At 50.2% G+C, this 24,641-nt stretch overlaps 1 protein-coding gene across 1 annotated transcript; it reads right to left on the reverse strand.

The window, feature by feature from the left end:
• Positions 1-307: 307 nt before the first annotated feature.
• Positions 308-22,174, reverse strand: LOC138811399 (F-box only protein 17-like). Its single transcript, XM_069999140.1, has 9 exons — positions 22,167-22,174; positions 21,943-22,081; positions 21,703-21,847; positions 12,688-12,868; positions 4,920-5,299; positions 4,304-4,415; positions 3,425-3,520; positions 2,198-2,333; positions 308-1,085 (listed from the first exon to the last, which is right to left on the reverse strand). The coding sequence occupies exons 1-9, from the start codon at positions 22,172-22,174 to the stop codon at positions 942-944; spliced, it is 1,341 nt and encodes a 446-aa protein (XP_069855241.1). The 3' UTR covers positions 308-941.
• Between the last annotated feature and the right edge of the window lie 2,467 nt (positions 22,175-24,641).

A 24,641-nucleotide genomic window follows, 5' to 3' on the forward strand; every position in this document is an offset into this window, starting at 1 on the left:
CTGGCACTGAGTTCTGCTGACAATGTGATCCTCTGCTTACTGGCTGGTGACCTGGGGGAGGAGGGGGGTCTGGATGACATAGTACCAGGAGGACCCCTAAGGACTGGCCTTGGAGTTCCTTTGTGTATCATAGCCATCATTGTGTTTGGGGAGCTTGCCTCCATCTCTCCCAGATCAGCATGAAGCCTGACTTCCTGATTGTAAACTTGAGAACTATCTGGTCTTGGAGGACAATCACCTGGGCTGGAGGCAAAGCACACTAACTACAGATAAAAGCTGGCCGTTGCTTCATATTTAGCACCAATTTTATTAAGCTAGTTGCTTGGCCATGCCCAGCTGGGCAGAAAGGAGGGGAGGGGAGCTTCCCCTAACAGCACACCTTGCTCTGGGAGGATGGGATACAGGGCAAAAAAGGATGGTATTATTTCCTGGCAGGAGGTGAGGGAGAATCTGGTCTCTGAGACACAGTACCAATCTGGCCAAGGAGGAGGTATTGGGGCAGTGAATGCACATTTCCCAGGGGTGGCCAGGTACTAGACCCCACAGCTAAATCCCAAAGTAATCCAACTTGGCCTCAAAGCTCCCAGATCCTCCTACCTAGCCTCAAGTGCTGGGCCTACAGGCATGCATCACCATGCCCAGCTAGCCTTGATTTCTTGCCTCAACCTACCCCCACTGACCCCTAGGAAACAACTTCCAGGCCCAGGAATCAAAGAAATGTCCCAGTCATATGACTTCCCTTCCTCTGGGAAGAGGAGGAAGCTACCCATTGCCTAGTTGGTCCTTGTTTGTCACACAACACGAAGGTCACCATGCTGAAGCAGCAGCAAATAGGGTACATGGGACCCCCAATTTCCCTGTAGAATGTCATGTTCTGGGCTGTAAAGCCATGCTTGATTCTGATGATGGCCCATCAGGGTGGGGCAGTGGGTCCCAAAAGGCTAAGACAAACGGATCCTGACCCTGACACTGGAATGGGTCACTAGGGTTCCATAATGCCCCACCCAGGAGCGTGTGTCTCTGCCGTACTGCTCGAAAGACACGTAGCGGATGCCCTTGCCAAAGTTGGTAAAGACGTGAGAGACCTGTGGGAGAGGGAGAATCTGTGAAATTCTCTTCATTGTAACAGAGATCAGCAGCAAAAGCCCCTTTATTTCCCCTGTGGTTGCATAACAGGTGGTGATGAGAAAGTTGTAAGGTTTTGTTATTTGGGCAGTGCAAGTATTTGAACTCAAGGCCTTGCACTTACTAGGCAGATTCTTTATCACTTGAACCACAACCCTCCCTCCCCCAGCCCTTGCTTATTTACTTTTTTTTTTTTTTTTTTGTCAGTTGTGGGGCTTAAACTCTGGGCCTGGGCACTGTCCCTGAGCTCTTCAGCTCAAGGCTAGTGCTCTACCATTTGAGCCACAGCGCCACTTCTGATTTTCTGGTGGTTTATTGGAGATAAAAGTCTCAAGGACTTTCTTGCCTGGGTTGTCTTTGAACTGTGATCATCAGATCTCAGCCTCCTGAGTAGCTCAGATTACAGGCATGAGCCACCAGTGCCTGGCTAGGATTTTACTTTTGCCCAGACCAGCTTCATACTATGATCTTCCTTCCTCCACACTCAAGTAGCCGGAATTATAGACAGGAGCCATCATGCCCAGCCCCACATGATACTGTGGCCTTTTTGTTTTTTAAATGGGATCTTTTGGATGCTGTATCTGTGTTTTGGGGGTAGTGAGCGAAGGAGAGCAAGAGTGGAAACGAGAAGCCATGGAAAAGTTTATCTCAAGTAGTCATGACAACAACAAGCTTGGGAGCCAGCCTGGACTTGGATGGAGCCCTGTGCACCTAAGTGTGACCTTCATCATTTGCTGCCCTCCATTTGCCTGTTTCTTCAACTTAAGAATGAGATAGGCTTTAGTTTACCAATGCATTCCAACACTTTTAGCAGTGTTCTGCATACACAGCAGTTAATAAATGTTAAACACCTGGGTTGTTTTAGTAAAACAATGAATCTGTCATGCAATTAAAGACTGGATAATCAGCAGAGCTATTACTACAGAGAGCCAGATATCCAGATAGCAGAGCTATTACTACAGAGAGCCAGGATCTGGGCCCGGAAAGGTGACAGGATGGGAAGGGGCCTGAGGAGCAGGTCAGGGATGAGCAAGCGGGCCAGGGATAAGCAAGCAAGGCTCTCCAGACCCACCTGTCTGCAGCTCCTCTCAGTCCACTGAAGGACGGGGTTGGGTGAGGCCGAGAACTTGACCACTTCGTTTTCGTACATGTCCAGGAGGCGGACGCGAAGTCGGTAGATGCAGCCGCAGTTCTCTCGGGCACCCCACCTGCCAGGCGGCAGTGAGCCTGGGTGCCCCTGCCACCCAGCCAGCTCTCTGGGTTGGGACGACGTAGGCTGAGGGTTGGGCTTTTCTGAATGAGAATGAAGGCCCTACCTAACTACATTTGTTGAGTTCTAAATACCTCTGAGGTGCAGACCTTGGTCCTAGGAGGTGGGGCAGAGTGGGGAGATAAGCCTGGGAAGCTTGATTAGGGGACAGCCCCTGCTGTGGGGCAGAGCTGTCTCTCAGGGGTGGAATCTGGCTGGCACTGGATGGCTATGTCTGGGCTCATGGCTGTGGCGCTATGGGGTGGGGCCACGCCCAAGGGAGGAGCCTGACAGGCATTGGATGGCTAGACCCTTGAGTGGCTATGGTGCTCTGGGTGGGGCCGCCCTCAGGGGAGGAGCCTTGTAGACATTGGATGACTAGATTAGGGGGCATGGCTTTGGGTGGAGCCACACCCAGCGGACAGGCCTCAGACATTGGATGGCTGCCAGGGGGCGTGGCTATAGCATGTGGGGGGGGGCACACCCAGGGGAGGAGCCTCACAGATCCTGGACCACTAACTCAGGGGACAGTCCATAAGGCCCTCTCGAGCAGGACCTCATACTCATAGAGTGGGGTAGGGAAGCTTGGTGATCTGCAGAAGTAACCAGAGTTCAAGGAAAAAAATGCTTTGGGGATGCTCCTGCAGGCACTGGTAGAAGGGAGCTTGTTGGAAGCTCATCCTAGGCTCTGAAGCCACTCCTCCACCCCAGCTGTGCCCCTTGGAGCGTCAATTTTCAGGGCATAGTGGTTTTGACCCTTTAGAAGTCTTGGCATCTTCAAGCCTTCACAGTCTCTGCTGAGCCTAGGTAATAACTATCAAGACAGTGAGTAGCCCTGTGGACAATGGAAGGGGGGAACGCTTTGCCTGCTGGGAAGAGGTGAAGAGGAGTGTGGGGTGGGGCTCTGGGGTCACCAAGGTTCCTCCCCTCCCTGGCTGGGGACTCACCAGCACTTCCCTCATAAAAGGTGCTCAGTATTAGTTCAGTACCAAGGTGCTGATAGGGGCCGGAGCTGAGTCCCCACAGCAACGCACTGCTGTTGCTTCTCACCAGTCAGCCACGCAGATTTCGATCTGGGCGCTATCCAGCAGCTCCTGCCATACCCCTTCCATCACTAGGTCTACAAGCTGCCTCTTGAAACACCATCTGGGAAGAGAGCTGTGCTTAATCCAGGTATTCATTCACCGCCAAAAATCACCTCCTCCAGAAGCCTCCCCTGATCACTCTGTCTAAAGGAGCCACTCAGGACTTGCTGTGTAGGGCAAGAAGATGGTGCATCTTCCCGTGGCTTCTTGGATCCCCTTTCCTATCCCTGCTCTCACTCCTAGAGGCCGACTTACATGTTTACCTGCCTCTGATGTATGTGGGGAACCAGATGTGAATACAGATAGAGGAGGACACAGTGAGCAGCGAGTTTAGAAAGCTTCCAAAGCACAAGCATGGCCTAAATGACCTGGTCTCCCTTCCCTCTGTTTCCTGATGGGTCAGCCAATGGCAAGCTCTGGCAGAGATGAGAGGGAGGAAAGAGAGGAAAATCTATGTATTAATTTTCTTCTTGGTCTGTTCCAAGGGACTGCTGTATCCCTCAAAATAAAAGGACACAGGATTGGGGACTTCATCAAATTAAAAAGCTTCTGCATAGCAAAATTAAACAAAAAATTGCCAGGGACCAGAAGCATGAGTCAAGTAGTTCAACACTCTGAGTTCAATTGACAGTACCAGAGAGGAAAGGAAAAAAACCACAGAAATAAGCTGTCAATCTTCCCTTGTACCTCTGGCATACAAAACGGTGCCAGGATCCAGATGTCTGACAGACCCTCGACAAGTATTTGCTGAATAAAGGAGGAAGGTGAAAGGAAGGGAGGTAAAAGCAAATATTTGAACCCAAAAGTAGGACCCTTACCCCAGGCATGAGGATAGGACACTCACTCGAAGGAAGTCACAAAGCAGGTCTGAGAAGGAGCCCCTGGTACGAGTGTCAGGTTCTTTTCCACGGCCCAGCCATTCCCACCGTGCTCCACCTCCCAGCCTCTGAAGCCCTCTGAAAACACAAGAAGCTTGAAGATAAGCCAAACGCCGCCTGCCAAACTCACTCAACAGCGCTCCCCATCTGCCTCACCCACAGGCTTCTCCCCAATCCTCCTCCAGGCTTCCTAGCATCCTGTGTACCTGATACTGAGACCAGATCCTGGACCCAGTAGTTCCATCCGGCCCCAAGCTCCACCCCCTGAAGTGCCCCGCCCACTCTGCTTGCTCGCCCATTGGCTCCTCCCACTGGTTCTCTCTCTAGGGCTGGCCACGCCCACTCATTCAACTTGATCTCCCAGGCTCCTCTCATTAGTGACATCTTTCTAGGAGTCCGCTAGGCCCACACACACAGCTTGCACCTCTGGTGCATTGCTTATCTCTACAGGGATGGGCACGCCCACTCCACTAGGCCGAGCCCCCGACTCCTCCTATTGGTCACATCGCTCCAAGAGTTGACCACGCCCATCCACCGTCCCTCATCGCCCTCTCCAGCCCCGCCCCCCTCTCCAGGCTCCACCCTCGCCGCAGGAATTGAAGATGAGGTTGCGGCCCAGCGGCGCGCGCAGGCAGAAGCGCGCCAGGGCGCCGAGCGGGAACTCCTCCTGGTCCTCGCCCTGGGACGGGCAGCGCTGGGCCAGGGCGTAGAACGCGCGGCCCTCGGCGCTGCGGTCTCGAGCAAGCTGCAGCAGCCACACGGAGGGGCCGTCCACCACATCGCGCCAGGCTCGGCACACCAGGCGGCAGCGGGTCACCAGGGCGCGGGGCGGCACGTGGCTCAGCACCTGCACCAGCAGCTCTGGGGGCAGCGAGTCCAGGCCCACCGGCGGCTCCATGGACGGCCGCTGCTGCCGCCGCCGCAGCGAGGGCCCGGCGCCCATCGTCCCGGCCGCCGGGGTCCTGCAGAATGGAGAAGGGTGGGGGGGTCAGCGCGGGCTGCCCATGGTCACTTGGCCTATCCAGCAGGTTCTCGGGCCACCAGACGGGGTGTCACGGTCTATAGAGCCACGGACCTGACTCCCATCATCTGGCCGTGAGCAATGGTTGAGAGAGAGCGATTGATCTTCTGCTTCTCCCCTTCTACTGGCAAAAGCCCCCTCTCCAATGTCTCTCTGTCCCCAGCAGGCCAATCAGTTTCTATCTGAGCACTTTACTGACCATGAACATCTGAAGATTTGTTAAGAAGCAACTTAAAAGACTTTTACTGGCCTCATGGCTGTTATCCTACTTAGGAGGCTGGATGTGAGGATGGAAGAAAAGTCCATGAGAGTCTTATATGTATCTCCAATTACCCACCAAAAAAAGCTAGAAATGGAGCTGTGGCTCAAGTGGTAGTGCCAGCCTTGAGAGAAAAAGCTCAGGGACAGTGCCCAGCCCCTGAGCTCATGCCCCAGAACCTGAACAATAAATACATAAATATAAACATACGTACAAACATACACCCTTCAGTGACTAGCTACCACAAAGCATACTGAGATACTCATTCCACCTTAATTCTCCGAGGCAGAACAATCAAGTAAGAAAAGCATGGAGCTGGTCCCACTGGGACTGTCTGGACCAATAAGATGTGCACATGTGGACTGGGAATGTGGCTCAGTGGTAGAGTACTTGTCTTGTATGCATGAGGCCCTGGGTTCCATTCCTCAGACCACTAAGCAGAAGAAGCTGGAAGTGGTGCTGTGGCTCAAGTGGTAGAGCACTAGCCTTGAGCTGAAGAGCTGAGGGACAGTGCCCAGGCCCAGAGTTCAGGCCCCACAACCGACAAAAAAATAGATGTGCACATGTACAATGAGTACAATGAGATGTGTACAATGAATTCTAATCTCTCAAGACATGGACATTACCTTTCCTCCAAAAGCTTCTCCCCTTCCTAGTCAGCCCAAGGCAACCACTGATTTGCTTTCTGCTCCTATAAATTCAATACCCTTAAACAGTCTCAGCTGGGTGTCAGTGGGCATGCCTATAATCCTAGCTACTCAGGAGGCTGAGATCTGAGGATCACGGTTTTGAAGCCAACCCTGGCAGGAAAGTCTTTGAGACTCTTTTTTTTTTTTGGGGGGGGGGTCCGTTGTGGGGCCTGAACTCTGGGCCTGGGCGCTGTCCTCAGCTCTTCAGCTCAAGGCTAGTGCTCTACCACTTGAGCCACAACGCCACTTCTGGCTTTTTTCTTTTTGCTTATGTGGTGCTGAGGAATCGAACCCAGGGCCTCATGCATGCAAGGCAAGTGCTCTACCACTGAGCCACCTTCCCAGCCCCTCTGTGAGACTCTTATCTCTAATTAACCACCAAAAAAGACAGAAGTGGAGGAGTGGCTTTAGTGGCTGGATACCAGCTTTGAGTGAAAAAGCTAGGAGACAGCTCACAGGCCCTGAGTTCAAGCCCCAGGAACAGAACAAGGAGAAAAAAAAAACAACGAGGGGGGGGTAGGGGTGCTGGGAATGTGTCTTAGTGGTAGAGTGCTTGCCTTGCATTCATGAAGCATGAAGCCCTGGGTTCAATTTCACAGTACCACATAAACCAAAAGCTGGAAGTGGAGCTGTAGCTCAAGTGGTAGAGTGCTAGCCTTGAGCAAAAGAAGCTCAGAAGTTCAGGGACAGCCGGGCGCTGGTGGCTCACGCCTGTAATCCTAGCTACTCAGGAGGCTGAGATCTGAGGATCGCGGTTCAAAACCAGCCCGGGCAGGAAAGACCGTGAGACTCCTATCTCCAATAAACCACCAGAAAACCGGAAGTGGCGCTGTAGCTCAAGTGGTAGAGCGCTCGCCTTGAGCTGAAGAGCTGAGGGATAGCGCCCAGGCCCAGAGTTCAAGTCCCACGACCGACCAAAAAAAAAAAAAAAAGAAGTTCAGGGACAGTGCCCAGGCCCTGAGTTCAAATCCCAGGACTGGCAAAAACAACTAACAACAATAATAACAAAATCTAACCAAGTTCTTGCTATACATCTCAGGCTGGTTTTGAGCTCCTGATCCTCCTGTCTCAGTCTCCCCCTCAGTGCTGAGATTACAGGTATGATTCACCATGCTTGGCTCTAAGTGTAATTATTAGAGTTGTGCAAGTCATCACTTTATAGCCTCACTGTTAAAAAAAAAAAAAAAAAAAGCCGTGGAAATTGGAGCAGGGCACTTTAAGTGTTTTTCCTCTGCAAGCTGTCACAGTACCATTTTTATACAGTAGAGGGAGCCAGAGGCAGGGACTGGGCTTCTGGGCAGTTGTTTCCCCAGCCTAGATCCAACCATAATCCAAACTGCTTCAGGCTGAGGTTTCTGTAGCATGGACAAGTTTCTCCAGCACCTGGCTTCTGCAATAAGTAGCAGGCAGCAGCAGTACATCACAGCTGCAACATTTTTCCTGACCTCTTAGAGAGCAGGCTTCCAGCATATTCCATCCCATGGTTTCCTTGGTCCTTTGGTGCAGTTGCTTAAGCCTTCTCCAGCAAAGTCAGGATCTCAGCCTGATTCTGTCCTTTCCAATCTCAGAACAAGGAACGGTGTAATTGCTTTTTCTTTTGGGGTTTCTGTTTTCTAGATTGGCCCCAAACTCTTTGCTCCTGTCTTGATCTCCCAAGTAGCCAAGACTGCAGGCAGCTGTCACCACACTCAGCATTATACCTGATGCGCTCATTATTTTGTAGCAGCCAATCCCTTTCCTCAAATCCTCTTAAATTAGTTACTTTATTTCAACATTCTAATTTCAGATGACTGTATGCTTTCAGTTTCCTGATTGGGCCCTGAATGACAAACTAGAGCATGTATTTTCCCAACCTCACTTCCTTCCTTCTGCATAATGTCTGCGTGATTCATCCGCATTGTTAGATGTATCTTTCAGGAGTTCATTCCTTTCTTTTTTTCCTTGCTGAGTAGTATTCCATCCAACAGCTAAATTACAATGTGTTCATTCACTTCTCATGATGAGTATTCGGTTTGTTCCCAGTTTGGAGCTATTATGAGTAAAGAATTATGATCGATCTTGTACAAATGTGTATGTGGACATAGGTCTACATTTCTCTTGAGTGAGCATATAGGAGTGGAATTCTTGGGTCACAGGAAATGGCCCACAGTTTTTATCCTGGTCAATCCAGTTGTGTTCTAACAGGAATGAATGAGAGTCATGCTTGGCATTGACAATCTTTGAAGAATTGTACACAGAAGCCGGGTACCAGTGGTTTACATCTGTAATGCTAGCTGATCAGGAGGCTGAGATCTGAGGATCACTGATTCAAAGCCAGCCCAGGTGGGAAAGTCCATGAAACTCTCTTATTGCCAATTGACCAGGAAAAGGCCAGAAGTGAAACTGTGGCTCAAATGATAGAAGGCCAACCTTGAAAAAGTTAAGGGACAAAATGGGCATCGATGGCTCACGCCTGTAATCTTAGCTACTCAGGAGGGTGAGATCTGAGGATTGCAGTTCAAAGCCAGCCCGGGCAGGAAAGTCCATGAACTCTTATCTCCAATAAACTGCCATAAAACTGGAAGTGGTGCTGTAGCTCAAATGGTAGAGCTCTAGCTTTGAAGAAGTGAGGGACAGTGCCTAGGCCCAGAGTTCAAGCCCCATAAACAAACAAACAAACAAAAAAAGTTAAGGGACAGTGCCCAGTTCCTAGATTCAAGCCCCAGGACTAACACAAATAAACAGAAAAACCCTAGGAGTGGGGCACCAGTGGTTTATGCCTTTAACCATAGCATTGTTTCTCAAAGCCAGCCCTGGCAAGAAAGTCTGTGAGGGAGGGGGGTATAATTGGGTGGGGGGAGGGGGGTAAAATTGGGTGGGGGGAGGGGGGAGGCAGGGAAGGGAAGTGAAGGGTAAACAAAGGAGGAGGCTGCAATGCTTGGTAAGAAATGTATGCATTATCCTGCCCATGTAATTGTAGCCCCTCTGTACAGTATGTTCTCAAATAAAATAAAATACAATTAAAAAAAAAAAAAAAAAAAGAAAGTCTGTGAGACTCTAATCTCCAATGAAGGACCAGAAAACCGGAAGTGGTGCTGCACCTCAAAGTGGTAGAGTACTAGCCTTCAGCGAAAAAGTTAGGGGCAAGCGCCAGGCCCTGAGTTCAAGCTCTACCACTGACCAAAAAAAAAAAAAAAAAAAAAAAAAGCCTAGTACTGAAGAGAGAGAGGTGGGAGGGGAGAGAGAGATTATGGACATGTAGCAACTCCAGTACTCACAGTGTTGGTAAAATTTGGTGAGGGCCCATGGCAAACCTTTACTGTCTTTAGGAGCCCATGGCTATGATTAGCAGCAGCTCTGGCTCATGTGGGGCCTCCATTTGGGGGCCAGGAAACCCTGAAGTATGAGAAGAATGTGGGGAGGGGAGAAGGCCAGATAAAGTAGTGTAGGAACAAAAGCTGTTCCTAAGGCACCATGGAAGCCATATAAATAATTTGAAAAAACAAAAACATGGGCTGGAAATGCGGCTTAGTGGTAGAGTGCTTGCCTAGCACACATGAAGTTAGATTCCTCAGTACCACATACACAGTAAAAGCCAGAAGTGGCGCTGTGGCTCAAGTGTTAGAGCGCTAGCCTTGAGCACAAAGAGGCTTAGAGACAGTGCCTGGGCCTTGATTCAAGCCCCACAACTAGCAAAAAAGAAAAAGAAAAGAAAGAAAGAAAGAAAAAAATTCTTACTTCGAAAATTTACCCACGGTAGAGGTAGAGTAGAAAGAAGACCCCAATAACAGGGAATACTCTTAAGGTGATGAAAAGAGTTCCTTCAGGCCTTCACTGGTGGTTCATGCCTGTAATCTTAGCTATTCAGAAGGCTGGACTCTGAGGATCGTAGTTCAGAGCCAGCCCAGGCAGAAGAGTCTTTGAGAGACTCTTATCTCAATGAACCACTCAAAAACCGGAAATGGTGTTGTAGCTCAAAGTGGTAGAGTGCTAGCCTTGAGCACAAAGAGGCTCAGGGACCGCACACAGGCCCTGAGGTCGAGCTCTACAACCAATTACAACCACCAAAAGTCTCACAGACTTCCCTGCTCGGGTTGGCTTTGAACAGTGATCCTTAGATCACAGCTTCATAAGTAGCTAGTAGGTGTGAGCCTAAGTGCCTGGCTCTCAAGCAACTCATCGTCTTAATTTCCTTTCATTTAAAACATGGTCCCTAAGGGGCTGGGAAGGTGGCTCAGTGGTAGAGCGCTTGCCTTGTATGCCTGAGGCCCTGGGTTCGATTCCTCAGCACCACATAAGCAAAAAGAAAAAAGCCGGAAGTGGCGCTGTGGCTCAAGTGGTAGAGTGCTAGCCTTGAGCTGAAGAGCTGAGGGACAGCGCCCAGGCCCAGAGTTCAGGCCCCAGGACCGGACCCCCCCCAAAAAAAAATATGGTCCCCAAGCCGGGTGCCGCTGGCTCACGCCTGTAATCCTAGCTACTCAGGATGCTGAGATCTGAGGATCAAGGTTCAAAGCCAGTCCGGGCAGGAAAGTTCGTGAGACTCATCTCCAATAAACCGCTAGAAAACCGGAAGTGGTGCTGTGGCTCAAGCAGTAGAGTGCTGGCCTTGAGCTGAAGAGCACAAGGACAGCGCCCAAGCCCAGAGTTCAAGCCCCACAACTGACAAAAACAAAACAAAACAAAAAAATCCCTGGTCCCTGCCCTTCCCATTTTTTTCTTAAATATAGATAAGTATTTAATATATATATTTCTCTCTCTCCTCTCCTCTCTCTCCTCTCCTCTCTCTCTCTCTCTCTCACACACACACACACACACACACACACAAACACAAACACACACACACAGCCTTGTGCATGCCAGGAAAGCTCTCTACCACTGAGCTATGTCCACACCCCTTGTGGGTATTTTTCCATTTATTTATGTATTTATTAATATACACTGGTGGTATGGGCTCATAACTCTGGGTCTGATGTTTGCTAGACAGACACTGTACCACTTGAGCCACACCCCCTCACCCTTTAGGCTTTACTTTTCCAAAAGGGTCTCCCACCTCCTCCTCCACAGCTAGGATCACAGACTTGCACCACTACATTTGGGGCATTGATTGAGAGGGAGGTCTCCCTAACTTTTTGCCCAGTGTGGCCTCAATCTCTACCTCCAGAGTAAATGGGATAGCTGGGATTACAGGCATGTACCACCCTGCCTTCCCAGCTAAGAGGTTTTATATTATTTTTAATCTTGGGGGGGGTGGAGTTAAGGCAGGCTCATCTCTACTGATTTAACAACCACATGATTGGATAATAATATGTTGTTTATATACTTAGGAGTTTTATTCATTTTTTATTTAATTATTTTTGTCAGTCGCAGGGCCTGAACTCAGCCTGGGTGCTGTCCCTCAGCTCTTCAGCTCAAGGCTAGCGCTCTACAACTTGAGCCACAGTACAACTTGTGGCTTTTTCTGCTTATATGGTGCTGAGGAATTGAACCCCTGGCCTCATGCATGCAAGGCAAGCGCTCTACCGCTGAGCCATCTTCCCAGCCCCAAGGGTTTTATTTTTAAAGTATATCCTTAAGCCAGTGGGTTCTGGGGACTCATACCTGTCATCCTAGCAACTCAGGAGGCTGAGATCTGGGAATTGTGGTTCTAAGCCAGCCCAGGCAAGAAAGTCCTTGATAGTCTTATCTTCAATTAACCACCAGCTGTTAGTGGAGCTGTGGTTAAGTTGTAGAGTGCCAGCCTTGAGAGAAAAAGCTCAGGGACAGAGCCGAGGCCCTGAGGTCAAGGCCAGCACCAGCACGTGTGCACACACACGCATACGCATGCACATGCACATGCACACGCAAGCACGCGCGCGCGCGCGCACACACACACACACACACACACACACACACACGTTTATTTTTAGTTTTTCAAATTCCAGATCTGACGTGGAAGGAACAAGCCGGAAAACATTTTAAAACATTTTCCTGAATGTTACAATGGTGACTTTGAAAAACAGAATTTAAACCAAGAGTTGCGGCCACAGTTGTTAAACCCAGATGAGGCCCCCCTCCCCTACCCTCCCTCCACACACACTCCCGCCCTTCTTCCTTTCCTCCCTCCCTCTTTCCCTCTTGGGAGGGAAGATTTTTGCAACTTGCCAGCAGAAGAAATACACAAAGCAGCTCCGGGTTGAACACGTGTTGTTTGGGGCATTTGGATTTGTGTGTTTCGGGGTTCTCTCCCACACACACATACACCCCAGGACCTGGAAAAGGGGGCCGGTGGCTTTAGAAAACACGTTTTGCTTTTAGCAAAGCCCTTTGAATGACACTTGAGGTTTTCCAAAGGGCTTTAGAGAGCTCTGGGTTGTGGAAGGACCTGGGAAGGGGTGCTGGGGTACCCAGGGACTCGAGGCTCACCTGGAGGCCTGCTCGGAGGTGGTGGCGGATTCAGATCCTTTCCCCCAATGGTACTCTGGGGGGGACAATCGCAAGGCTCCTTGGAATCGGCCCGGGCCCCAGGGAGCCCCGAGATCCGGGATTGGTGGGGGACTCCGAATATCCGGGCCTCTCTCGGGGACTTGGCGGCTGCAGGACAGCGCTGGGGGGGGGGGGGGGGGTGGAGGCTGCGGGACGCGGTGGGAGGGTGGGGTGGAGGCCGGGCAGGCTCCGGGCGGGCGGCGGTGGGCGTGCTGTGGGCGTGGCCTCCAAGCGCCACGCCCACTTTCCCATCCTTTCCCACCACCCTGGGACACAGGCTTGGCCACCTCCTCTGCTGAGGCCCACCTTCCCCTAACGACCCTCCCCTTGCCCTGGGCCGGTCCCCCCCCCCCTCTACACCTCCCTCCCTCAAGTCTCTCTTTGTCACCTCCAAATTGCCTAACTTCAATCAGTGGCTCAGCTGTGAGTCCTCCCTAGGTCTGATTTGAAAGAATCGTATAAAGGGCCCTGCTAGTACTGGGATTTGAACTCAGGGCCTGGGCACTGTCCCAGCGTTATTTTTGTTGTTGTTGAAGTTGTTCAAGGCTGGTGCTCTACCACTTGAGCCACAGCTCTGCTTCTGTTTTTTTGTTTTGTTTCAGGTTTTGTTTTTTTTTTTTGCTGGTTAATTGGAAGATAAGGATCTCACACAGGTTCCTGTCTCTGCTGGCTTTGAACCCTAGGTCCTCAGATCTCAAGCCCCCCTGAGTAGCTGGGATTACAGGTGTGAGCCACTTGGCCCCCTGGCTAATAATAGTAATCATTTTTCTTGTACTCTATTCTTTCAGGTTCTGCTTCTAAGTATTAATTCTATTAATAAACCTAGGAAATTTCAGCAGCTACTTTCAGGGGATTCTTTGATTAATGTTCAGCCAACTCCAGTTTCAACAGCTTTAAGTCTCACTTCGCGGCTTAATTAATTAAACTCCCTGAAATGTTCTGCTTTCACAAAATTGAAACTGTTCAATTTTCTTCCGGAAGCGCCTCAGAAATTTCTCCCAAGCAAAAACCAGCCTAAGCACTTAACGTTTACGATAAATTAAACCACTCACAGTCTTTTAAACATTTACTCAGTGAAAACCTCTTTTATTCATGTTTCAAGTCCAAAGTAATGAATGACTCAATTACACAATTTATATTGGAAGATGTTCATTTATAGAACTCATTTGTAACATTGTCCATGATAGATCCTCTTAATTTTTTTTTTTTGCTGGTCATGGAGCTTGAATTCTGGGCCTAGGCACTGTTCTGACCTCTTCAGCTCAAGGCTAGCGCCACCACTTGAGCCATAGCACCCACTTCCAGCTTTTTCAGTGTATGTGGTGCTGAGGAATGGAACCCAGGGCCTCATGCATGCAAGGCAAGCACTCTACCACTGAGCCACCTTCCCAGCCCCAGATCCTGTTAAACTTAAAGTGACTTTAATACCAATGATTCCTGATTGTTCTTTTATTTTTTCCCTTTTGCTTCAGATATTGAATTGCACTTGAACCACACTCCCAGCCCTTGTTTCTCAGATAGGCTCTCATCTTTTTTTGGCCTGGGCATCTTCAGACACAGATCCTCCTACTGCTGCTGCTGGTTGATTAGAGATAAAAGTCCCACTCACAGACTTTCCTGCCCAGGCTCGCTTTCAACTGTGATCCTCAGATCTCAGCCTCTGATTTCCTAGGATAGCAGGCTTGCCTGGCTTAAGGGAGCAATATCATCTTTTGGGGGGAGGGGTCTGGTCGTGGGGCCTGAACTCTGGACCTGGGCGCTGTCCTTCAGCTCTTCAGCTCAAGGCTAGCACTCTACCACTTGAGCCACAGCACCACTTCCGGCTTTTTTCTTTTTGCTTATGTGGTGCTGAGGAATTGAACCCAGGGCCTCATGGCATGCAAGGCAAGCGCTCTACCACTGAGCCACCTTCCTAGCCCGGGAGCAATATCATTAACAAGAGCAATATTACTAGGAAGATGAGGATATTTGTGACTAGGGATTTGGAGTTAGGAAGGAAACCTAATCCCAAACCTCTAGTTATGAAAAGCATTCTAATTATGAAACAAAACCAAGCAACCCTGCCGAACCCTTTTTTCAGTAGTGCAAACATGGGATCTGGAATGGCATGGGCTGGTCTGTCCCTTACACTCTTTGTTTTTTTGTTGTTGTTGTTTTTTGGTTTTTTTGTCAGTCATGGGGCTTGAACTCAGCCTGGGTGCTTTTCCTCAGTTCTTCAGCTCAGAGCAGACTCTCTACTACTTGAGCCACATTACCACTTCTGGTTTTCTGGTGGCTTTTATTGGAGAGATAAGAGTCTCATGGACTTTCCTGCCTAGGCTGGCTTTGAACCACAATCCTCAGATCTCAGCCTCCTGAGTAGCTAGGATTACAGGCATGAGCCTGGCACCTGGCTGTCCCTTACATTCTTTTTTTTTTTTGGGTCCAGTCGTGGGGCCTGAACTCTGGGCCTGGGTGCTGTCCCTCAGCTCTTCAGCTCAAGGCTAGCACTCTACCACTTGAGCCACAGCGCCACTTCTGGCTTTTTTCTTTTTGCTTATGTGGTGCTGAGGAATCGAACCCAGGGCCTCAGGCATGCAAGGCAAGTGCTCTCCCACTGAGCCACCTTCCCAGCCCCTTACATTCTTTCTGTATTCCATCTCCAGGCTAGAGCCAAATCCCCTGAGGACTATCAAATGTCACCCAGAGTGCTCCTGCCTACTTCATTCCAGCTCCCCTAGCCAGGCCAGCATGAGCAGGGACAGCAACAACAATTCTTTGAGGGTTTGGGGGGGATGATACTGGTCCTGCCCTAATCCACTGCCAGACTGATTTTTTTTTTTAAATTATGTTTCCATTGCTAGCTATGAAATCCAAGGCCTAAGTATGTACTAGGCATGAGCTCAGTCCCCTCCCAGAAAGGGCAGGAAGATTGGATGTCAAGCTCCCAAGATGGTTGGAGGGAGACAGAGCAAGGGGCCTGCCTGCCTATCCATACATCAGCCCCAGGGGGTAGCAGCTGCCACCTATACTACATGGGGAGGGCAGGTCTTGCAGGTAAATGAGCTCTAACTCAGCCCTCCTTCCATAGCCAGAGGGTAGATTGGGCTGCACAAATTCCAGCCAGGAACATGGATAATATATTCCTTAGGGGCTAGGAATGTGTCTCAGTGATAGAGTGCTTGCCTAGCATGCATAAAGCCCTGGGTTTGATTCCTCAGTACTACATACACAAAAAAAGCCAGAAGTGGTGCTGTGGCTCAAGTGGTAGAGTGCTACCCTTGAGCAAAAGAAACTCAGGGATTGTTCCCAGCCCCTGAGTTCAAGCCCCAGGACTAGCAAATATATTCCTTAGCCGTGTGCTGGTGGCTCAGGCCTATAATCGTAGCTACTCAGGAAGCTGAGATCTGATGATCACAGTTCAAAGCCAGCTCAGGCAGGAAAGTCCATGAGACCATTATCTCCAATTAACCACCAGAAAACTGGAAGTGGCTATGTGGGTCAATGTGGTAGAGTGCTTGCCTTGAGCTGAAGAGCTCAAGAACAGCACCCAGGCCAGAGTTCAAGCACCATGACTCTCTCTATATATACATATATTTTTTACATATAATATATGATATATATATATATATATATATTACTTAGTTGGGCACCTGGTGTCCTAACCTGTAATCCAAGCTACTCTGGATTCTGAGATCTGAGAATCACGACTCAAAGCCAGCATGGATAAATGTATTCCCTAGTTGGGCAATGGTGCTCCTGGCCTATAATCCTAGCTAGTCAGGAAGCTGAGAATTAGGGTTTAAATCCAGCCTGGGTAGAAAAATCCATAAGTCTCCATAAGTCTCTCTCTCTCTTTTTTTTTTTGTTAGTTATGGGGTTTGAACCCAGGGCCCGGGTGCTATCTCAGAGCTCTTTTGCTCAAGACTAGCTCTCTATCACTGAGAGCCACAGTGCCACTTGTTTTTGAGTGCCTAATTGGAGATGAGTCTCATGGGGACTTTTCTTCCCTGGGCTGGCTTTGAACCATGATCCTCAGATCTCAGGCTCCTGACTAGCTAGGATTACATGCATGAGCCACCTGCTCCTGACTTATCCATGAGACTCTTAACTCCAATTAACCACCTCCCCCCCAAAAAAGCAGGAAGTGGAGACATGGCTCAACTGGGAGAGCACCAACCTTGCATGAAAAAAACAAGCAAAAACACAAAGCCTTAAGTTTAAGACCCAGTACTGGCGCACATGTCAATGTGCGCGTGCATGCGCGCGCACACACACACACACACTCAAAGGTCTGAAGCAGTTTTGGCAAAATATTCAGTTTAGCTGGGAAGGTGGCTCAGTGGTAGAGCGCTTGCCTTGCATGCCTGAGGCCCTGGGTTCCATTCCTCAGCACCACATAAGCAAAAAGAAAAGCCAGAAGTGGCGCTGTGGCTCAAGTGGTAGAGCACTAGCCTTGAGCTGAGGAGCTGAGGGACAGCGCCCAGGCCCAGAGTTCAGGCCCCATGACCGGACCCAAAAATAAATAAATAAATAAAAATACAAATGAAATAAACAAGAATCAGTGTTTCTTAAGGATGGGAGTGTGGCTCCAGGTACCATCCTATTTTTTTTCCAATGTCCACGTGGATAATTTTATCTTCACATCTCTAGTTGGTCCTCAGGAGCAGGACTTGATCCCAGCTCTGAAGCTAAGGATCAGATCAGAAATTTCCCCCATACACCAAGAGCAACAGCTGATAGAAAAATATCCAGAATGTGCCAGGCACTGGTGGCTAATGACTGTCATGCTAGCTACTCAGCAGGCTAAGATCTGAGGATCATGGTTTGAAGCTAGCCTGGGCAGTAAGACTCTTACATCCAATAAACTACTCAGGAAAAAAGCCAGAAGTGGTGCTGTAGCTCAAGTGGTAAAGTGCTAGCCTTGAGCAAAAAAGAAGCTCAGGGACAGCACCCAGGCCCTGAGTTCAAGCCCCAGGACTGGGGAAAATTAATAAAATTAATAAAAAAAGGCTGCTGCTGCTTGTAAACCCCTAAGTTTTGGAAGGAATCTGAGATCACCACCATATTCCTTTCTCTAATTCCTTTTCAGTCCATCAGAGACTTACCTGGTGGTAGATATTGCTGTTATACCATTCAGTGGGGTTGGGCAAAACAAAGGATTTGTCTGTGATAATCCCGTGGGCGTCTAGAAGCTTGAAAAGGAGTTGGAACATACAATTACTGTGTATTGAGCTCCTCAACTGTGGGAAGAGGAAGCCTGGGCTCACCACTTGTCTTTTGGGGTATCTGCCCTTCTCCTGAATGTCTTCCTCCAAGAGCTTCCTGAGAAGGATCTCTAGACCCTTGGAATCCCATCTGACAGTGTACATCACTGATTGGTACCCCACATGTTTTGTGTTATTTCATAAATAACTAAATTTTAAAAATTAAGACAGGGCTGGGAAGGTGGCTCAGTGGTAGAGTGCTTGCCTTGCATGCATGAGGCCCTGGGTTCGATTCCTCAGCACCACATAAGCATAAAGAAAAAAGCCGGAAGTAGCGCTGTGGCTCAAGTGGTAGAGCGCTAGCCTTGAGCTGAAGAGCTGAGGGACAGTGCCCAGGCCCAGAGTTCAGGCCCCACGACCGGACCCCCCCCCCAAAAAAAAAAAGTAAGACATTTTATTAGGGCCAGGCACAGTGGCCCATGCCTGTAATCACAGCTTTTAAGGACATGGGGAAAGATGTTAAATTGAGGCCTTTGTGGGGAAAAAGTTATCAGATTCTCCAAGGTACAAGCAGAAGGACTGCAGCCTCAATCTGATCCCAGGCAAAAATTCAAGATCCTGGGGGGGAGGGGGGAGGCTGGGAAGGGAGGTGAAGGGTAAACAAAGGAGGAGGCTGCAATGCTTGGTAAGAAATGTATGCATTATCCTGCCAATGTAATTGTAACCCCTCTGTACAGTATGTTCTCAAATAAAATAAAATAAAATTTAAATTAAAAAAAATTCAAGATCCTCTCTGAAAAGTAAAAGAAATTAGAGCACTGTGTGTGTGTGTGTGTGTGTGTTTGCGCGCACGCGCGTGTGCGTGCATGTGTGTGTGGTTAAAGTGCTAGAGCACCAGCCTAACAAGGGCAAGGCCTTGAGTTCAAGCTCTATCACTGAAAAAAAAAAAAAAAAGAATATAGATCTCAGCCTCCTAAGTAGCTAGGATTAGAGGTGTCAACCATCAGTGCCCAACTTTATTATTGTTTTGAGACAGAGGCTCATTATGCAGCCCAAGCCTGTCTGCCAACTCACAATCCTCTTGCCTTACCCTCCCAAGTGCTAGGATTACAGGCATACACAACAGAGCTCAGCAAAGCTTGACCTAATACCAGGTTCAGCGTATCACCTCTCCTTTCTGAATCTCTTTTCTATGAGGTCCAGAAACATTGAAGAAACTGAATTATGTACTCCCAGGGGATGTGCTTGACTTGTAACAAGCGCTCACAACTACATCTTTGCAGGTGCCAAAGGCCACCAGGCTGCAGAGGCGAGACTTGAACTTGAGCGGTTTGACTCCAGCAGGAAAGTTCTTAGCCAATCCTGTGTATTGCCACCTAAGGCAGGAAGCATGTAATCAGACAAGACAAAGTTGGGCCCAAGGCCAGTGTGGTGGACTTGAGCTGCTGTCCTCTGACAGATTTCTTAGGAGATGAGTAAAGGGCTTGAGGTGTGTCTCCTGGTAATCACGACGGATTCCGTCAGCAACCTGACCTTCAGTTTCTCTCTTCAAAGGGTTGCAGGACTGCCAACGCTCACCACTCTGCCACCCTCAGGTAGTTCTGGCCATAAACCCTCCTTCCTCCTCTGGGTCCAGGATCTGCCTCTTGAGGAGGTAGGAGGGTTTGTGGCTGGCTCTTCTGAACCCAGGACTTGGCCCTTGGAGAGTGCGGGGAGCGGGCAGGGGGGTGGAAGGGCTTCACCTGAAGGAGATCATGAAGCAGGTTTGGGAAGGAGCCCTAGGCACGGCTATGATGTTTTCCTCCACCAACCAGCCATCTCCCTTATGCAGATCTAGCCATATCTGGAGGCCTTCGGTTAAATGAAAAGCTACTGGTTCGCTCTGGGGGGTCCACGCAAAAGATCCCAGTAAATTCACTCTGCCCAACCGACCAGTTCCTTTGAGGCTCTCAGCCCAAGCCAGGCCAACAGCTTCAGTGAGGTCCCAGCCCTCCACCCAGAACGTAACCCTGCCCACAGCCTCTCCTATTGGCTCCCTACAGTCCCACCTATAGCCACACCCACTTAATTCCTTGTGGTCTGTCCCTAAGCCCTCCCATAGGCTTCCTTCTAGCCCCTCCCTCTCTTAAACCCCAGTTTCTCTAGGCCTCATCCTGGCCCCTTTCACCCATAACTTGAATGCATGCCCACATTGGCTTTTTTTTTTTGTCGGTCATGGGGCTTGAACTCTGGGCCTGGGCACTGTCCCTTAGCTCTTCAGCTATCAGTTACCACAACGCCACTTCCAGTTTTCTGAGTGGTTTATTGGAGATAAGAGTTTCACGGACTTTCCTGCCCTGGCTGGCTTTGAACTGCGATAGGAGTAGCTAGGATTATAGGCTTGAGCCACCGACGCCCGACCACATTGGCTTTTTTTTTTTTTGTCGGTCGTGGGACTTGAACTCTGGGCCTGGGCGCTGTCCCTCAGCTCTTCAGCTCAAGGCGAGCGCTCTACCACTTGAGCTACAGCACCACTTCCGGTTTTCTGGTGGTTTATTGGAGATAGGAGTCTCACGGTCTCTCCTGCCCGGGCTGGCTTTGAACCGGGATCCTCAGATCTCAGCCTCCTGAGTAGCTAGGATTACAGGCGTGAGCCACCAGCGCCCGGCCACATTGGCTTTTTATAACCCCATCCCCTAAACCCCACCCACTTACTCCATTGCAGCTCTGACCCAACCCATCCCAACAGTTTTTTTTTTTTTTTTTGTCTGTCCTGGGGCTTGAACTCTGGGCCTGGGCGCTGTCCAGGGGCTCTTCAGCTCAAGGCCAGAGCTCTACCACTTGAGCCACAGCACCACTTTACTGCCCGAGCTGGTTTTGAACCGCGATCCTCAGATCTCAGCCTCCAGAACAGCTAGAATTACAAGCCCTCGGCACCAACAGCTTTCTTTTAATCTCTACGACTCCACCCACCGGTTCTCCTCAAGCTAGCCTCTACCTCAAGCTCCTGCATGCCCCGCCCATAGCTCCTCCCATATTATTCCTCGCCCCTTATAGCTACAACCCCTGCCTCTTAGCTCTTTCCCTAGCCCCTCCCACCAGCTCCCTTTGCCACACCCACACCGTTCCTGGAGGCCCTACCTCTAGCCCCGCCCACCAGCTTCTGTCTATCACTCCCCTAACTCTTCCCTTCGGCACCTTTTAACCACGCCCCTTTAACGCCCCTTCCACCGCTCCTGCAGGCCCCGCCTCTAACTCCAACCATTGTTCCCCTCTTTAATCCTCGCCCCTCTAGCTGCTCTCACAGGCTTCTTTTAACCACATCTCTTCAATACCCCACCCACCGACCCTCTGACACCTTGGTCTTGGTCCCTGATACAGGCTCCTCAAACCGTGCCCCTTTTAATAACCCACCCCACCCAAGGCCACGCCCACACTCTTCCTTCAACTTCGCCCACTCACCACCCCATCCACCGGCTCCCTGGTGCCACACCCCCTGATTCCGCCCCTAATTTATTCAAACCACGCCCCTCGACAGTCCTATCCCTTCCGAGGATCTGCCCGTGACCACACCCACGTTTTAACCACCCCCACAAACCACTCCACCCGCCAGCTCGCTGGCGCCCCGCCCCCGGCGCACCCAACCACGCCCCTAGACAAGCCACCCTCCAATGGCATAAGATTACGCCAAAGGGGCGGGTCTCTTTAACCACCCTCCTTCAACACCCCACCCACCGGCTCCCTGGTGCCCCGCCCACAGGCTCAGCGCCCTTGGCTCCCGCAGCCCCACCTTGGCCGCACGAATTGCGGTTGAGGTTCTGCTGAGTGGGTTGCAGCTGGCGGAAACGGCCTAGAGGACCGGGCCCGGCGTCGCGGGCGGGGCGCAGGCGGCTGTGGAAGAGCGGCCGCGAGGCGCGGCGGGTGGCGGATGGGGTCTGGGACCAAGATAGCAGCCAGAGCGCCTGGCCGTCCACCAGGGCGCGCCAGTCTCACCAGGTGGCATCTAGCCATCAGCGTTTTGGGGGGGGACACGTGGCAGGAGCAGCTCTGGGGGAAACTGGCTCAGTCTGAACGTCTTTTTGGAGTTGCGGTCCGGCGTGGGATTCCGAGTGGCCTGACCACAGTAGGCAGAGATGCCCACGGTGGGCGCGCCTAGACGCAGACTGGGGCTGCAGGTCAGCAAGGATCAAGGCTTCAGGGAACCTGAGAGCCTGCCGGCCACTCGAACCCCGAAGCTGTCAGCTGTCTCCTCACCTCTCCATCACCGGTCTGTCCTCAGATCGGCACCCCCAGCCCACCTTCAGCTCCATACCTGGCAGACCTCCCCAAGTCCTACCCCCAGACCCCGGGCATGTTTCTAGGGTGCTCACTGTCCTGGCCTCTCCACTCTCCAGGTCCCCACCCCCCCTTACTGTCCAGCCCCTCATCCTGGTTCCCTTCTTCTCTCCACACCCCACTTCCTCTTTCTGTCTTGGGATATCCAGCCCAACCTGACACCACTTGATGACTCAGGGTCCAGGGTAAGTTCCCCTTGGTCCACACCAGCCGACCCCTCGGAGTGTTCCACATTCTGCTTAAGAAGCCTGGCGCCCAGCAACCACAGTTATTTTGATCAGGCATCCCAGTAGAAGGCCTCCCGGTTAACTCATTTAAACTTACATCTTGGGCGGGGAGCCAGTGGCTGACACCGGTCATTTTAGCTACTCATGAGACTGAGATCTGAGGATCATAATTTTAAATCAACCCAGGCAGGAAAAGTCCATGAGATTCTTATCTCCAATGAACCACCAAACAAGCCTTAAATAGAGGTGTGTGGCTCAATTGGTAGAGAGCTCTAGCCTTGAGGGAAGAGATCCCTGGTTCAGCAATCTTTCTTCCTCAGCCTCCTGAATACTAGAAATGGAACCAGAATTTTAGATGCCAGATCCCTGGATGCAAATAAATACATAATAATGATGAAGTGCAGAGAAAGATTTCTTTTTCTTTTTCTTTTTTCTTTTTGTCGGTCGTGGGGCTTGAACTCTAGGCCTGGGCGCTGTCCCTCAGCTCTTCAGCTCAAAGCAAGCGCTCTACCACTTGAGCTACAGCGCCACTTCCGGTTTTCTGGTGGTTTATTGGAGATAGGAGTCTCATGGTCTTTCCTGCCCGGGCTGGCTTTGAACCGCCATCCTCAGATCTCAGCCTCCTGAGTAGCTAGGATTACAGGCGTGAGCCACCAGCGCCCTGCAGAGAAAGATTTCTTACATGGCATGGGAAGACAGCACTTCAGTACATCTTCAGCCATCTTTGGGGTACAGAAACAAGTTTTAGATTTAAATAGACAAAGAATTAGAGCAGAGGATGAAAGGATGAAACAGACTCAGTCACTGACTGATAGCTGGGCTGATTCTCCTGGGACTATTTTGGTTTAACAACTTTTTGTGTGTGTGTGTGGAGGGTAGGTCATGGGCCCTGAACTCTGGGCCTGGGCGCTGTCCCCCAGCTCTTCAGCTCAAGGCTAGCGTTCTACCACTTGAGCCACAGTGCCACTTCCCACTTATTTTGCTTATGTGGTGCTGCGGAATTGAATCTAGGGCCTCATACATGCAAGGCAAGCACTCTCCCACTGAGCCACCTTCTCAGCCCCGGTTTAACAACATTTTGATGGCTAATCATCATTTGTGAGATACTAAGAGATAGGAATCAGCTGGCCACTGGTGGCTCATGCCTATCATCCTAGCATAATCAAAAGCCTGAGATCTGAAGATTGTGGGCCGAAGCCAGCCTGGGCAGGAAACTCCATGTGACTTATCTCCAATTAAGCACCTAAAAACCAGAAGTGGTGCTGGTGGCTCAAGGTGGTAAGTCAGCCTTGAGAAAAAGAACTCAGGGATAGTGACCAGGTGTGAGTTCAAGCCCCATAACTGATGAGAGAGAGAGAGAGAGAGAGAGAGAGAGAGAGAGAGAGAGAGAGAGAGAGAGAGAGAGAGAGAGAGAGAGAGAGAGAGAGAGAAGAGAGAGAGAGATCTTATTCTCTCAGGGTTTAGAGATGAGGAATAAGAATACCTGTCTGGATAGGTTCCCTGTGATGAAATGGGTAGCTTTATGAAACAATAGACAAGAAGACAAACACAGCTGCACAGCCCACCTCTTGATGTGCCAACTTAAGTTGCTGCCGGCAAATCCAACACTGGATATGCCCTCTGCCTGACCTTGGACATCCAGAAACTGTGAGCCAAATTAAACTACTTATCTTTAACAAATTATCCAGCCTCCAGTATTTCCTCATAGTAACAGAAAACAGACACATTCTCTAGTTAAAAATAACCAGAGGCCTGGGAATGTGTAGTGGTAGAGTGGGAATGTGGCTTAGTGGTAGAGTGCTTGCCTAGCAGGTATGAAGCCCTAGGTTCCATTCCTCAGTTCCACATAAACAGAAAAAGCAAGTAATGGTGCTATGGCTCAAGTGGTAGAGTGTTAGTCTTGAGCAAAAGAAGCTCAGGGACAGTGCTCAGGCCTTGAGTTCAAGCTCCAGAACTGGCAAAGAAGCAGGAGGAGGAAGAGGAGGAGGGCAGCAGCAGTGGCGGCGATCAGAAAAGGGAGCTCTGGGGACTTGGCTAAAGAATTAGAGCATCTGCCAGGCACCGGTGGCTCACACCTGTCATCCTAGCTAATCAGGAGGCTGAGATCTGAGGATCAAGGTTCAAAGCCAGCCCAGGCAGGAAGGTCCATGAAACTCTTATCTCCAAT

Source organism: Dipodomys merriami, unplaced genomic scaffold, assembly GCF_024711535.1.
Source record: "Dipodomys merriami isolate MVZ:Mamm:240054 unplaced genomic scaffold, mDipMer1.0.p SCAF_106, whole genome shotgun sequence".
In the NCBI taxonomy this organism is placed as follows: domain Eukaryota; kingdom Metazoa; phylum Chordata; class Mammalia; order Rodentia; family Heteromyidae; genus Dipodomys; species Dipodomys merriami.

Bases quoted from the DNA above. Each gene is read 5' to 3' on its own strand.
- LOC138811399 (XM_069999140.1), bottom strand. The intron at 12,869-21,702 runs GTGGGGCTGCGG...CCCCCCCCCCAG, and splicing joins CCGCAATTCGTGCGGCCAAG to CGCTGTCCTGCAGCCGCCAA. The intron at 2,334-3,424 runs GTGAGAAGCAAC...GCCGCCTGGCAG, and splicing joins GAAATCTGCGTGGCTGACTG to GTGGGGTGCCCGAGAGAACT.